Source organism: Tachypleus tridentatus, chromosome 9 (assembly GCF_004210375.1).
Source record: "Tachypleus tridentatus isolate NWPU-2018 chromosome 9, ASM421037v1, whole genome shotgun sequence".
NCBI classification, from domain to species: Eukaryota; Metazoa; Arthropoda; class Merostomata; order Xiphosura; family Limulidae; genus Tachypleus; species Tachypleus tridentatus.
The window spans coordinates 7,877,314-7,894,587 of NC_134833.1; the positions used below are offsets into that span (position 1 = coordinate 7,877,314).

General features: G+C 30.4%; 1 protein-coding gene across 4 annotated transcripts in view; it reads right to left on the reverse strand.

Annotated features, from left to right (window-relative positions):
* The window catches only part of LOC143224723 (uncharacterized), a 171,753-nt gene that overhangs the window by 128,494 nt on the left and 25,985 nt on the right, over positions 1–17,274 (reverse strand). For all 4 annotated transcript variants that reach the window (XM_076452964.1, XM_076452967.1, XM_076452965.1 and 1 more), the window contains exons 7-11: positions 15,567–15,672; positions 11,686–11,803; positions 9,952–10,049; positions 7,135–7,218; positions 2,459–2,540 (exon numbers count right to left, since the gene is read on the reverse strand). In XM_076452964.1, the coding sequence (XP_076309079.1) occupies positions 2,459–2,540; positions 7,135–7,218; positions 9,952–10,049; positions 11,686–11,803; positions 15,567–15,672 (488 nt within the window). The remainder of the gene's footprint in view (positions 1–2,458; positions 2,541–7,134; positions 7,219–9,951; positions 10,050–11,685; positions 11,804–15,566; positions 15,673–17,274) is intronic.

The following is a 17,274-nucleotide window of genomic DNA, read 5'->3' on the forward strand; positions in this document are numbered from 1 at the left end:
TAGAAGAAAATTCTTACTGGGAGGCAAAACCTTTCCAGCCCAGTGATTTTCAGAGCTCTTTCAACAGGGTTTGACTTTACACTTTTAAAACAAGTTGCTTTCTCTGTGTTAAAGCCATAACCCAAACACAAAATGTTGTAATTTCAGTTTTATGTCATGTGGAATATAATTTTAAAATGTTTAAAGTTGCAACACTAAACTGATTTGTTTTCTTTTTAACCCAAAATAGGAAATTCTAAGTTCTGTTTGTTTCTATCAATATAATAAAGCACATGGAGCAAGCCAAACAAAACTGTATCATCTGTCTACATACCACTGCATATTTAACATTTCTTGTCTAGCTGGAAATAACTGAAATGAAACAAATATTCATTTTGTTTCAGATTTCCCAAATTTCTGAGCCTAGAGACACATTTCACTTAGTAATTACCTTGTCAACAATCATCACACACATTATGTACATTGTTTTATTGTCAACAACATTGTGAAAGTTTATCAGCAGAGGCACTGGGCCTTTTTTTTCTTTATCTTAGGTCCAATTAAACTAGTCTTTAACAGGCAATGCTAGCATGGTCTTCAACCTCGTAGCTTGTAATGGCTCCACCTTCGTATCCTTTCAGCCAATTAGATTAATGGGGTTTGTTTGCACCTAAGAATATATTCTCTAAAGACCCTGAGCTGTTCAACTCTGTAGCAGTGGCCATTATGGTTGACAGCAGATAGTAGAATAGTGCTATCAGCTAACAGTCATGTTATGTAACCATGCAGCAATGTGCAATTTTGTTTTAAATATATAAACAGTAAATATCTTTAAAGAATAATCTAAAGATATAGCAGAAGGTTCATTGGTTACCAAGCTTTATTATAAAAGTAATGCACACTAAATAGAAAAAACAAGAAAAACAGCTTAAGATATATTTCATGACAGAAACATAACTTCTAGACTGTATAGGTTATGGTCTCATTATTTTAAAACAAGTTAAACTTTGCAACTCATTACAGACATTGTTTGGGATAAATATCTAACAACATAAGATACTTTGGTAAAGATAAACAAGTAATTCAGGAATAACCAGCTACAGAATGTTTATTAAAAACAAACATATCTTAACATAATTTTATGTCCATCATAATTCAAGGTACTTAATACAGAAAAGAAATTCATAGTTTATTAAATAAAATGGTTTTATTATTTAAAACAGATAAGTCTGAGCTAAGTTTCAAAATTGGTATAACTGGCTTCTAAACTAGAAATTATGAAGGTAATTTTACTGAGAGGGGCAAAGTAAAGCCACAAGTAATTTCATATACATGGGATAATAAAGGGCCATAAGGCATTACAGGTTTATCATTTCCCTTTACATCTTTAATCCAAACTCCATATAGAAACCTTTTTTCCTACATCCAAACCCATTTCTACTACCACCCTTTATAAAACTTCATATAAAAACCAGGTTTTCTACATCTAAATTTATCTCTAAAATAATAATCTAATCCTATGTTAGCATCTCTCATTGTTTTAGCTTCTACTACATCTGAACATAAATCATCATACCAACCACCTAAACAAGAGAGAAACAGTGTTTTAACTTCAGCCGCATCCTCGTCTTACACCATATGTCAACGGGACTTAACAAGTACCTAGAGACCTTCTTTACTCTTACTAGAACAGAAGAGATTTTAATCTATATAAACCCTTCTAAACTTAACATTTCTCCAACAACTACACATCCTTTCTCAGGTCAGCTAACTGATACATAAGGTCCAACTAGCACCACACAGAGTAAACTGATAAACCTGACTTCTCCAACAACTACACAACCTTTCTCAGGTCAGCTAACTGATACATAAGATTTAACTAGTACTACACAGAATCAACTGATAAACCTGACTTCTCCAACAACTACACAACCTTTCTCAGGTCAGCTAACTGATACATAAGGTCTAACTAGTACTACACAGAGTCAACTGATAAACCTGACTTCTCCAACAACTACACAACCTTTCTCAGGTCAGCTAACTGATACATAAGGTCTAACTAGTACTACACAGAGTCAACTGATAAACCTGACTTCTCAAACAACTACACAACCTTTCTCAGGTCAGCTAACTGATACATAAGGTCTAACTAGCACCACACAGAGTAAACTGATAAACCTGACTTCTCCAACAACTACACAACCTTTCTCAGGTCAGCTAACTGATACATAAGATTATACTAGTACTACACAGAGTAAACTGATAAACCTGACTTCTCCAACAACTACACAACCTTTCTCAGGTCAGCTAACTGATACATAAGGTCTAACTAGTACTACACAGAGTAAAATGATAAACCTGGACAGCTTAATAAGCAAATAAACAAACTTCATATGATGGATCTAAGTGACACATTACCTCACACAGAACAACTGTATCAGTTAAATTTGCACCAATTTTAAAATGAGAAAACCTTTACCTTTATTGAATAGCCTGAGGTCAATTTCATGGTCTTTTGGGGTTTGGTATATATATGGTACAGTAGGTGGTTTTTCATTTTCCTAAAGAAATTGGTAAAAATTGACAATTATTAAATAAATTAAAAAATCATATAAAGATGTTTATCAGATGTGTGGAAAATGTATCCTATATCAACAAACATGAACTGCTGAGGAAGGGTTTTAAAGTAATCTTTATGAAACTGGTACATCTTCATACACCACTAACAGTTTCATTTTCTTATGAGACTCTTCATGTAAAACAATTTATTCAACTATATCTGTTTTCATGGCAGTACTTTTATAAGGCCATTTTTCACCATCCCTCATTTAGAACTAATGATCATAGGGAAGGTACCAAACACAGCACTATACTATGATCAACACTAAGGGATTGACTATCACTCTTATAACATACTCAGAGCTTAACATATGGGGAATATGTTATGATATTCGAGTCGCACAAATTCAAATCCAGTTCCAAAATCCAAATTCTACTCTACCACGGTTATACAACAAACCATAGTTTATTGAAAATAGGACAACCCACAAAACAACAGTGTGAAAGTTTCCACAGTCAACCCACCCCAACAGTTTACTGAAAGTAGAACAATCTAAACAACAGTGTGAAAGTTTCCACAGCAAATTTATTCCTGCCATTTATTGAAATTAGAACAATCTAAACAACAGTGTGAAAGTTTCCACAGTCAACCCCCACAATTTATTCATAGTAGTACAATCTAAACAACAACAGTGTGAAAGTTTCCACAGTCAACCCACAGTTTATTCAAAGTAGTACAATCTAAACAACAGTGTGAAAGTTTACACAGTCAACCCCCACAGTTTATTCAAAGTAGTACAATCTAAACAACAGTGTGAAAGTTTCCACAGTCAACCCCCACAATTTATTCATAGTAGTACAATCTAAACAACAACAGTGTGAAAGTTTCCACAGTCAACCCCACAGTTTATTCGAAGAAGTACAATCTAAACAACAGTGTGAAAGTTTCCACAGTCAACCCCCACAGTTCATTCAAAGTAGTACAATCTAAACAACAGTCTGAAAGTTTCCACAGTCAACCCCCACAGTTTATTCATAGTAGTACAATCTAAACAAGTGTGAAAGTTTCCACAGTCAACCCCCACAGTTTATTCATAGTAGTACAATCTAAACAACAGTGTGAAAGTTTTCACAGTCAACCCCCACAGTTTATTCATAGTAGTACAATCTAAACAACAGTCTGAAAGTTTCCACAGTCAACCCCCACAATTTATTCATAGTAGTACAATCTAAACAACAAGTGTGAAAGTTTCCACAGTCAACCCCACAGTTTATTCAAAGTAGTACAATCTAAACAGCAGTGTGAAAGTTTTCACAGTCAACCCCCACAGTTCATTCAAAGTAGTACAATCTAAACAGTGTGAAAGTTTCCACAGTCAACCCCCACAGTTTATTCAAAGTAGTACAATCTAAACAACAGTGTGAAAGTTTCCACAGTCATCCCCCACAGTTCATTCAAAGTAGTACAATCTAAACAACAGTGTGAAAGTTTCCACAGTCAACCCTCACAGTTTATTCAAAGTAGTACAATCTAAACAACAGTGTGAAAGTTTCCACAGTCAACCCCCACAATTTATTCATAGCAGTACAATCTAAACAACAACAGTGTGAAAGTTTTCACAGTCAACCCCCACAGTTCATTCAAAGTAGTACAATCTAAACAACAGTGTGAAAGTTTCCACAGTCAACCCCCACAGTTCATTCAAAGTAGTACAATCTAAACAACAGTGTGAAAGTTTCCACAGTCAACCCCCACAGTTCATTCAAAGTAGTACAATCTAAACAACAGTGTGAAAGTTTCCACAGTCATCCCCCACAGTTCATTCAAAGTAGTACAATCTAAACAACAGTGTGAAAGTTTCCACAGTCAACCCCCACAGTTTATTCAAAGTAGTACAATCTAAACAACAGTGTGAAAGTTTCCACAGTCAACCCCCACAGTTTATTCATAGTAGTACAATCTAAACAAGTGTGAAAGTTTCCACAGTCAACCCCCACAGTTTATTCATAGTAGTACAATCTAAACAACAGTGTGAAAGTTTTCACAGTCAACCCCCACAGTTTATTCAAAGTAGTACAATCTAAACAACAGTGTGAAAGTTTCCACAGTTTATTCAAAGTAGTACAATCTAAACAACAACAGTGTTTCAATAGTCAACCCACCCCCACAGTTTCCTGAAAGTATGACAATTTAAAATATAGTGTGAAAGCTTTCACATACAAAATACAAGAACTGATAACTGAATTCATTTTTATTGGTTTCCAAACAAAACTACTAAGTAGATATCATAAACCTGATATAATTCCTAAATGTCAGGTTTAACAGAAGATACAGAAATTGTGTCTTTTCTTTAAAATTAGATTAGATTGAATGGGTATACTTTGTCAGACATTAAAGAATGATATCAAATCTACCTACATAGGTAGAACTTAGACATTAAAGAATGATATCAAATCTATCTAGGTAGGAATAACTTGTCAGACATTAAAGAATGATATCAAGTCTACCTAGGTAAGAATAACTTGTCAGACATTAAAGAATGATATCACGTCTACCTAGGTAAGAATAACTTGTCAGACATTAAAGAATGATATCACGCCTACCTAGGTAAGAATAACTTGTCAGACATTAAAGAATGATATCACGTCTACCTAGGTAAGAATAACTTGTCAGACATTAAAGAATGATATCAAGTCTACCTAGGTAAGAATAACTTGTCAGACATTAAAGAATGATATCAAGTCTACCTAGGTAAGAATAACTTGTCAGACATTAAAGAATGATATCAAGTCTACCTAGGTAAGAATAACTTGTCAGACATTAAAGAATGATATCAAGTCTACCTAGGTAAGAATAACTTGTCAGACATTAAAGAATGATATCACGTCTACCTAGGTAAGAATAACTTGTCAGACATTAAAGAATGATATCAAGTCTACCTAGGTAAGAATAACTTGTCAGACATTAAAGAATGACAAAGTCTACCTAGGTAAGAATAACTTGTCAGACATTAAAGAATGACAAAGTCTACCTAGGTAAGAATAACTTGTCAGACATTAAAGAATGACAAAGTCTACCTAGGTAAGAATAACTTGTCAGACATTAAAGAATGATATCAAGTCTACCTAGGTAAGAATAACTTGTCAGACATTAAAGAATGATATCAAGTCTACCTACATAGATAGAACTTATCAGACATTAAAGAATGATATCAAGGCTACCTAGGTAAGAATAACTTGTCAGACATTAAAGAATGATATCAAGGCTACCTAGGTAAGAATAACTTGTCAGACATTAAAGAATGATATCAAGTCTATCTAGATAGGTAGAACTTATCAGACATTAAAGAATGATATCAAGTCTATCTAGATAGGTAGAACTTATCAGACATTAAAGAATGATATCAAGTCTATCTAGATAGGTAGAACTTATCAGACATTAAAGAATGATATCAAGTCTATCTAGGTAGGTAGAACGTATCAGACATTAAAGAATGATATCAAGTCTATCTAGATAGGTAGAACTTATCAGACATTAAAGAATGATATCAAGTCCATCTGGACAGGTAGAACTTATCAGACATTAAAGAATGATATCAAGTCCATCTAGATAGGTAGAACTTATCAGACATTAAAGAATGATATCAAGTCTATCTAGATAGGTAGAACTTATCAGACATGAAAGAATGATATCAAGTCTATCTAGATAGGTAGAACTTATCAGACATTAAAGAATGATATCAAGTCTATCTAGGTAGGTAGAACTTATCTGACATTAAAGAATGATATCAAGTCTACCTAGGTAGGTATAATTTATCAGACATTAAAGAATGATATCAAGTCTATCTTGATAGGTAGAACTTATCAGACATTAAAGAATGATATCAAGTCTATCTAGATAGGTAGAACTTATCAGACATTAAAGAATGATATCAAGTCTATCTAGATAGGTAGAACTTATCAGACATTAAAGAATGATATCAAGTCTACCTAGATAGGTATAATTTACCAGATAATAAAGAATGATACGAGTCTTGCTAGAAGATGAGTTGATTTTTAAATGTAAAAAATACATTAATTTCAATAGCTGTTTTACCATAATATTATCATTATGCTGTTTCTTTAATTCTGTTAACTACACTAGATAACTGGTCTTAAAATTACTGTTTCCAAATCTACTCAATATCAGTTATTCAAAACTCAGACAGAAACTATGAAACTAGTTTCTTTTACTCTATCTATACAACACTGCCACATAAGTCAACATTTATGAATGGATAATGTTTGACAGATTTAGTTCACAATTATTTTCTTATATGCTGTTGCTACAAAGTTTTGTTGATCTAAATATTATGATAAAAATATGTCCTTGTGTGAAGCCAACGTTAAATCTAAACTCTCCTGTTTACTCTACTTTTAATAGAATGATTTTAGTTTTCCTACATGTTAAAAATTTTCTGAATATCATGCCTAATAAGGAATTTAAAGTAATAAAAAAAGTGAGAATAGAGAGATCTCATCGTACATTTGCTACTTTAAAAGAAAAATAAACCAAGTTGGTATGAACAAAATTCAATGATTTAAATGTGTACTTACTATTCTATATTTTTCCATTGTCTGTTTCCTTATTTGATGTCTAACAAATTGACATAGGTTGTCTAAGTCATCCTCTAAACTTGGCTGTAAAATAAGCAGAACAGTAAGTGACAAACATGTTGTCACTCATCTATGTATACTACAAAACAAACTTAGAACTCTTAAGAAACTAAGTATTTAAGTGTTAATATATGTACGCACACAGACACACCCTGTACAAATATAAATGTTCCTTGAACAAGATCTACATAGGTTTAAAACTTAACAAGGAACCCACTTTTAAAAAATAAAAGTTGAAACAGCTTCACTGAGTAATGAAAAACTTTTTAAATATACAATGTTTCGACATGATTTAGACACCATCAGGTACAGTACCCTAGGATGACAAAATCTTGTCAAATCATTGTGTATTTATAATAAAGATTTTTCATCACTCAGTCAAACTATCCCAACACTACTTTGTTTTTTATGCACTTCAGTTTCTTTGGTTTTTTTTGACAAGCTCACTCATGACTACTTCTAGCTCCATAAAGATACAATCATAATGTATTTCTTACATAATTAAAATTTAGCTGTGTACAGCTCTCTTAGCAAAGTTACCTGAAACATTGCTCAAGTATATAAATCTGTCATTATTTCTTTTTGACACATAATTTTATCTTGAATCAAATAATCCATGTTAATGGAACTATCAAACTTTCCACACACACGTCTGGATACTGAGTAACTAATCTTACCTGTTCTGAAGATATTAGAGTCTTCTTATAAGTAGGCCAGTGAGAAAATACTATTGAACTTTCATAAATTAATTTTAATGACATGTAACAATATTAAAACAAAGTTGTTGCTACATACTTTAACAGTTAGTTCTGCTACTGTAACAATATTAAAACAAAGTTGTTGCTACATACTTTAACAGTTAGTTCTGCTACTGTAACAATATTTAAATATATTGCTACATACTTTAACAGTTAGTTCTGCTACTGTAACAATATTAAAACGTATTGCTACATACTTTAACAGTTCTGCAACTGTAACAATATTAAAACAGTTGTTGCTACGTACTTTAAAAGTCAGTTCTGCTACTGTAACAATATTAAAACAAAGTTGTTGCTACATACTTTAACAGTTAGTTCTGCTACTGTAACAATATTAAAACAGTTGTTGCTACGTACTTTAAAGTCAGTTCTGCTACTGTAACAATATTAAAACGTGATTGTTACACATACTTTAACAGTTCTGCAACTGTAACAATATTAAAACAGTTGTTTTTACGTGACTTTAAAAAGTCAGTTCTGCTACTGTAACAATATTAAAACAAAGTTGTTGCTACATACTTTAACAGTTAGTTCTGCAACTGTAACAATATTAAAACAGTTGTTGCTACGTACTTTAAAAGTCAGTTCTGCTACATACTTTAACAGTTAGTTCTGCTACTGTAACAATATTAAAACGTATTGCTACATACTTTAACAGTTCTGCAACTGTAACAATATTAAAACAGTTGTTGCTACGTACTTTAAAAGTCAGTTCTTCTACTGTAACAATATTAAAACAAAGTTGTTGCTACATACTTTAACAGTTAGTTCTGCAACTGTAACAATATTAAAACAGTTGTTGCTACGTACTTTAAAAGTCAGTTCTGCTACTGTAACAATATTAAAACGTATTGCTACATACTTTAACAGTTCTGCAACTGTAACAATATTAAAACAGTTGTTGCTACGTACTTTAAAAGTCAGTTCTGCTACTGTAACAATATTAAAACAAAGTTGTTGCTACATACTTTAACAGTTAGTTCTGCAACTGTAACAATATTAAAACAGTTGTTGCTACGTACTTTAAAAGTCAGTTCTGCTACATACTTTAAGTTAGTTCTGCTACTGTAACAATATTAAAACAAAGTTGTTGCTACATACTTTAACAGTTAGTTTTGCTACTGTAACAATATCAAAATGTATTGCTACATACTTTAACAGTTAGTTCTGCTACTGTAACAATATTAAAATGTGTTGCTACATACTTTAACAGTTAGTTCTGCTACTGTAACAATATTAAAACGTGTTGCTACATACTTTAACAGTTGGTTCTGCTACTGTAACAATATTAAAATGTGTTGCTACATACTTTAACAGTTAGTTCTGTTACTGTAACAATATTAAAACAAAGTTGTTGCTACATACTTTAACAGTTAGTTTTGCTACTGTAACAATATTAAAACGTGTTGCTACATACTTTAACAGTTAGTTCTGCTACTGTAACAATATTAAAATGTGTTGCTACATACTTTAACAGTTAGTTCTGCTACTGTAACAATATTAAAACGTGTTGCTACATACTTTAACAGTTGGTTCTGCTACTGTAACAATATTAAAATGTGTTGCTACATACTTTAAGTTAGTTCTGCTACTGTAACAATATTAAAACAAAGTTGTTGCTACATACTTTAACAGTTAGTTCTGCTACTGTAACAATATCAAAATGTACTGCTACATACTTTAACAGTTAGTTCTGCTACTGTAACAATATTAAAATGTGTTGCTACATACTTTAACAGTTAGTTCTGCTACTGTAACAATATTAAAACGTGTTGCTACATACTTTAACAGTTGGTTCTGCTACTGTAACAATATTAAAATGTGTTGCTACATACTTTAACAGTTAGTTCTGTTACTGTAACAATATTAAAACAAAGTTGTTGCTACATACTTTAACAGTTAGTTTTGCTACTGTAACAATATTAAAACGTGTTGCTACATACTTTAACAGTTAGTTCTGTTACTGTAACAATATTCAAACAAAGTTGTTGCTACATACTTTAACAGTTAGTTCTGCTACTAAGTACTTTATTCTTTCTTCCCGGACTTTTATTTCCAAGTTTTTAGCCGAGAGAGACGGTACCCCAAAGAAAGCATCTACAAGAAATAAGAACATATAGTTCACTTATCAATTAAAAATTATTTTTATGCATGAGTTATGCTGAAACTTAAATACATCTGTATAGCAGAAGCTTGTGTGTGATCTTCACACATCCCATTTAAAAGTACAGTTTCAGAATAACTCAAAACTGGACATAATATACTGCAGTGCAACATAAAATCTGTAGTGTGAATGGTTGTAAACATAGCTTTTTTTTTGTCAGAAGCAATGAACAAAACTGCAGTTTTTAAAACTTTCAAGTTCATAATTCATCCAAATCACTAAAAATTCAAATTGTTTAAAACATAATAGTATACAAACAAATAAGTATCAGTACTTGTGAAATGTACAAAGACAAGATTGTTTCTTTGCATATGACCAATGTCCACTTGTTAAATAATACTGTCAACAGTAATCAAAACAATGTCCATTGGAAACTTTATACCTTTTATTGCAAAAACTTTGAAAACCAAGAAATCTCTACTGGAAAACTTCAATGCTTGTAAATTGCTAGGTATAAATCTAGTTCTATTTCTAAAACACTTGCATGTATTATGACTGGAACTGAGAGTTTGCTGGAAACCCTTTTTAAATTTGATATTACTTAATATTTCACTTTAGCTTTTACACCTTCATAAAAATAGTAACTTGCCATCAAAACCTACACCTAGCTTCAAGTTTAAAATGAGTTAGAATAACACACTGAAAAGTTTACTGCTTCTATAAACTGTTTAAGAAACATCCAATTCTGTATTGTGTAATGTCTTTACACATTAGTGTAGTTTTAACACATTAGTGCAGTTTTCCAAAGCAATGATGCATGAATGTGAAGATTTCACTGATAAATTCAAGGAAGATACGAGCATATAACAAAATAAACAATATTAGATTTCCAGGAAGATACGAGCACATAAGAAACTAAACAATATTATATTTCCAGGAAGATACGAGCACATAAGAAACTAAACAATATTATATTTCAAAGAAGATACGAGTACATAAGAAACTAAACAATATTATATTTCAAGGAAGATACGAGCACATAAGAAACTAAACAATATTATATTTCAAGGAAGATACGAGCACATAAGAAACTAAACAATATTATATTTCAAGGAAGATACGAGTACATAAGAAACTAAACAATATTATATTTCAAGGAAGATACGAGTACATAAGAAACTAAACAATATTATATTTCAAGGAAGATACGAGTACATAAGAAACTAAACAATATTAGATTTCAGGGAAGATATGAGCATTTAAGAAACAAAGCAAAATTAGATTTCCAGTTTTATACCACATCAAAGTAATGCCTAAAGAAAACAATAAACCACAGAACTTGTGAACACTTAAATTAGAAAAACTGAGTCTTTGTTACAATGTAAAATTATACCAGGGAAAAGTTTAAACACAGAATCATAGTCTCTAAAACCTGTGTTAATAATCCTTGCATGATAATTAATATGTGTAGATTTCATACCAACTTCAATTTGGTTAATAAACAACAAAATGTGCCAAACACATTAATATACAAATAAGACCTAATATATTTTGTTTATCACCAAGCAATATATTACATAAACACTTATGAGTAACTCGCTCCAATACAGTTTTAACAGTTTCACTCACCTGTCAGCAGCAACAACCCCTGCAACAAGGAATGGACAGATCCTGATACACTGAAAAATTCCGAGTGAAGTCTGTTCTGGGCAGTAACAAACAAAAGTCGGAGAGATAGAGCAATATCCTGTTAGGGCAATAAACATTTTACATTCATAGAAGGATTTCTTTGTACCTTAATAACATCAGGCCACTGATCAGAGTATCAGCAGTAATATAAGTACATAATCAAGGGTTAACTATCAAACTGCCTTGTTAAAAAAACAAAGTCAAATGGTGCAAATTCACAAAAGATAACCATAATAAACACTTCTTAATTACACCTAACCACAAATCTCAGATCAACATTGTATCTCTCTCAACATGGGGTTTGGTTTGTTTCAAATTTTGCTCAAAGCTACTCGAGGGCTATCTGCGCTAGCCATCCCTAATCTAGCAGTGTAACTAGAGGGAAGGCAGCTAGTCATCACCACAGACACAAACTCTTGGGCAACTCTTTTTACCAACAAATAGTGGGACTGACCGTCACATTATAATGCCCTCATGGCTGAAAGGAGGAGCACGTTTGGTGTGACGGGGATTCGAACCTGTGACCCTCACATTACGAGCCAAGTGCCTTAACCATCTGGCTATGCCGGGCTGTCTCAACATAGGGTAAATCAATCTGACAGGCCTCATTACCACTTTGTACTCATTAGTTTCCACACTACAACTTTTACTATAGTAAGTATATTTTAACATTTGGCAGCTTCTTAGTAAACAGTAAATGTTGTTTGTACACACAAAAGAACGTTTTTAAATGAAATATTTAAAGATTTGTCCGTGATTATATTGATTTTTTTTTCTTTTGCTATTCCAAGTGCAAAATGAATTTTAAATTAAAAGTACTTTAATTTTTTCTTAAAAATCTCAAACTTCATTTACGTAACATTAAACAAATCCTAATATTAAACATCTTGTCAGTAAAAATATTCCATCTGTTACTACCTCAACCCTAACAATATACCTGTGCACATGATTATATATGAAAAACTATTTTCCTTTCAGCAAACTTATTCATTAACCAATAAATATTTATTCATATACTTAAATTTTAATTATTTTTTATTAACATGTAGAAGAATACATAAAAAATACTTCGAAAAACAACTGAGTTACTCACAGTGTTACGAGATTTCATGAGGGTGTATATCACACATGCTAAGCCTTGTTTATTCTTCCAAGTGGAAGGTGAAAACAAAATAATTGTCAACTTACTGTATTAGTGCATACAAAACCCCTATAAGTTACTAGGGTTTCTAAACAAGCTATATATGACAAAAATTCTCATATCTGTTCAGAGCAACAACATGGTTGTTTTGGCAAATTATGACTTTCTCTTTCAAACTATTTACAAATGACTGTTAGATTTATGTACACATGAACTACTTTTGCTGTTGGCAGTAAACACTCAGTTAAAAGAAGTAGGTGGACTAGACCAGAGGTATACAAAACTGTAGTAGCTTGCCTCTCTCCCAGATTCAAGTTTCTAATTCATTAACCACTTCATGTATTATACAGTAGACATAATAAAAACTGAGTAACAAAACAATATAGAAGGTGCTATGCAACAAAAATTGAAATTTAGTATTATTCTTTCTTAATGTTTCATTTTAAATTAAGAAATTAAAACATATATAACATTAAAATTTCAATTATAAACTGTGTTTTGATGTCAATTTTATTGACATGTTAATAGTAAAGTTATTCAATAACATTTTAAATGTAACATTCTAAAAGTCATGACATGCACTCTAACCTTCCTGCAGTGAAAGGATCAACTTAAAATAAGGGGTAATTAACAACTCACCAGAACAACATTAACAGGTAATTAAACTCACCAGTGCAGAATCAACTCTCAAAAAAGGCTTGGTCAATTTGACCAACCACGTGACCTCTTTGTACTTGTTTAAAATTTTATAGTTTTAATATCACTAACTTTTAATATTATACATACATCTTAAGATTTTGCAGAATTGCAGTAAACACTATAAATCTTTCAGATATAAAAAATCATATTTTAGTGAAGTATTTTTAATGAACTAAAAAAGATTTGTCCATGAATATACTGTTTTTTTTTGCCTAGTCCATGTGCAAAGTGATTTTCATGTTAAGATTACAAATTCTTTTATCTTGATTATTTCAAATATCATTTGTGTAGTCTCCAAAACCTCCTAAATACATTTCAAATGTTTGTTTTCAGTAAAACTTTATATTTTATCTGATATTTTCCCTACTCTAACTTTATACAAGATTGGTCAATTTTACCCACCTCGTAACCACCAAAAAAACTAATAATCTAAATAACCCTTTATCTTTCTAGAATGATTTCAAATTGTAACATGAAACTACATTTGTTTATCCCAAGTATCTTTAAACCTGTAACATTATAAATATATGTATTCTTAAATGTTATTGTTTTATTGCCTTTTGATTGCTCTTTGAAGCACACTTAACTACTGTTCATGTCACTATATGTTGTAAATTACTTGGAAATACATTACGCTATTGAATTACATGAACCACAACCTACTCTGAGTTGCTTGCATACATGCCTTGTGAAACATGTTTTTAAATTATTTTACCTAATCTAACCTTAACTAGCCTAAAAGAGATTGTTATTTTTACATTTTCATTTACAGTTATGTTACATTAACATTCATTTAATTCTTACAACAAACAAAAGTAATCTGATTAAATTTTGAATGTAAGTCATTAAAACCTCATGAGATGCACAGTATAGAATGTCCATTGCAATAGGGTTAATAGGTAATTATAAACTCAGTGCAAATTTGTGATAATTATGAAGCATCATTTGCTTTTTGCATGTGATAATTCTATGTCCTTTGGCACATTATTTAATTAATTTTAAAATTTAGTGCAATAGTGCTGTTAGTATAAAAATTAAAATTGTCATCAACAGTCAATGAGAAAGACGATTCAGGTATCTTACTGTTTTTCTACTTTTTATTATTACTATAAAAATACCTAAGATGTAAAATTTGGAAGCTTTTTAGATTAGATAAGGTAAAATAAAGAATAATTTTTAATGAGGCATGTTCAGAGACGATTATAAAATTTGATAATGTAATGAGGGCTGGAGATTTCCCATGCAATTTACAACTTTAGTGACAAGAATATTAGTTAGATATAGTTCAGATGATAATAAAACAGTAAAATCTAAGTATAAAGAAATGTATAATATTACAGATTAAAAGCTATTTAGGATAAACAAGTGGTTTCACATCACAATTTGAATAAATCCTAAAAAGAAAAAAATGAATAATTTAAGAGTTATTTCAATTTTTTTTTTTCTGATGGTTACAAGGTCAGTATAACTGACTTTGTATAGTTATGATAGAGAAAATAACAAATAAAATACAAAGTTTTATGGAAAAGTTTCAAATTTATTTAGGAGATTTTTGAAATTACACAAATGAAATTTGAGATTTTTGAAATGAAGTATTTATTTTAACATGAAAATCACTTTACACAAGACTATTAATAATAATAATAAAAAATCCATAAATTCATGACCACCCACTGGTAAAACTTATTTAAAAAATGACTGTTTACAAAAGACTTGTTATGCCTGATTAAAGCCTGACCACTTCTGTGAAGATATGCATACTGTATTAAAAGTTATAGTTCACAAACTATAATGAGAAAAAAAACGGTTATGAAATCGGTTGATTCTATGAATCATGTGGCAAAAGAGTTTAGCTTAGTTCTGCTTTTGAGACAGATATTCATAAGATGTACACTGATATACCATATAAATCATTTTCACAACAAAAATAATCCATCTAGTTTAGCACTATAAAGACATGAAAAACTATGTGAATACAAACCCTAAGCAATGTAAGATGTACTTTCTGTGTCCCTTTCTGTAAAATTTGACTAAGTTGCCATCTATGAACTTGACCAGGAAAATTCACACTTTCCACTTCAAATTCTCTACAATGGATAAAAAAAAAGTAACAATTATACCATGAATTATTTGTTTCAATCAAACATCCGTTAATACTAAATAAAATACAGTGAAGAAACTCAAATAATATCTAGAAACAAAGTAAAACTTCACTATTAAATTTGAGCTCTTAATTTTTTTCCTGAAATTTTTAGAATAGCAATGGATATTTATATATATCCAGACAATCTAATTCTAATAGATATTTATATATATCCAGACAATCTAATTCTAATAGATATTTATATATATCCAGACAATCTAATTCTAATAGATATTTATATATATCCAGACAGTCTAATTCTAATAGATATTTATATATATCCAGACAGTCTAAATCTAATAGATATTTATATATATCCAAACAGTCTAATTCTAATAGATATTTATACATATCCAGACAGTCTAATTCTAATAGATATTTATATATATCCAGACAGTCTAATTCTAATAGATATTTATACATATCCAGACAGTCTAATTCTAATAGATATTTATACATATCCAGATAATCTAATTCTAATAGATATTTATATATATCCAGACAGTCTAATTCTAATAGATATTTATATATATCCAGACAATCTAATTCTAATATATTTATATATATCCAGACAGTCTAATTCTAATAGATATTTATATATATCCAGACAGTCTAATTCTAATAAATATATTTATATATATCCAGACAATCTAATTCTAATAGATATTTATATATATCCAGACAATCTAATTCTAATAGATATTTATATATATCCAGACAATCTAATTCTAATAGATATTTATATATATCCAGACAATCTAATTCTAATAGATATTTATATATATCCAGACAATCTAATTCTAATAGATATTTATATATATCCAGACAATCTAATTCTAATAGATATTTATATATATCCAGACAGTCTAATTCTAATAGATATTTATATATATCCAGACAATCTAATTCTAATAGATATTTATACATATCCAGACAGTCTAATTCTAATAGATATTTATACATATCCAGACAATCTAATTCTAATAGATATTTATATATATCCAGACAGTCTAATTCTAACAGATATTTATATATATCCAGACAGTCTAATTCTAATAGATATTTATATATATCCAGACAGTCTAATTCTAATAGATATTTATATATATCCAGACAGTCTAATTCTAATAGATATTTATATATATATCCAGACAGTCTAATTCTAATAGATATTTATATATATCCAGACAATCTAATTCTAATAGATATTTATATATATCCAGACAGTCTAATTCTAATAGATATTTATATATATCCAGACAATCTAATTCTAATCGATATTTATACATATCCAGACAGTCTAATTCTAATAGATATTTATACATATCCAGACAATCTAATTCTAATAGATATTTATATATATCCAGACAGTCTAATTCTCGATGAAACTTTGTAGAATGGATGATAACTGTAGAGGACAACATTTTGAAAGTCTTCCACTGTTCATCTTCAGGCAGTGGAGACACAAGTGTAGAGGACAACGTTTTGAAAGTCTTCCACCTTTCGTCTTCAGGTCAAAGCGAAAGACTTTTGAAATGTCATTCCC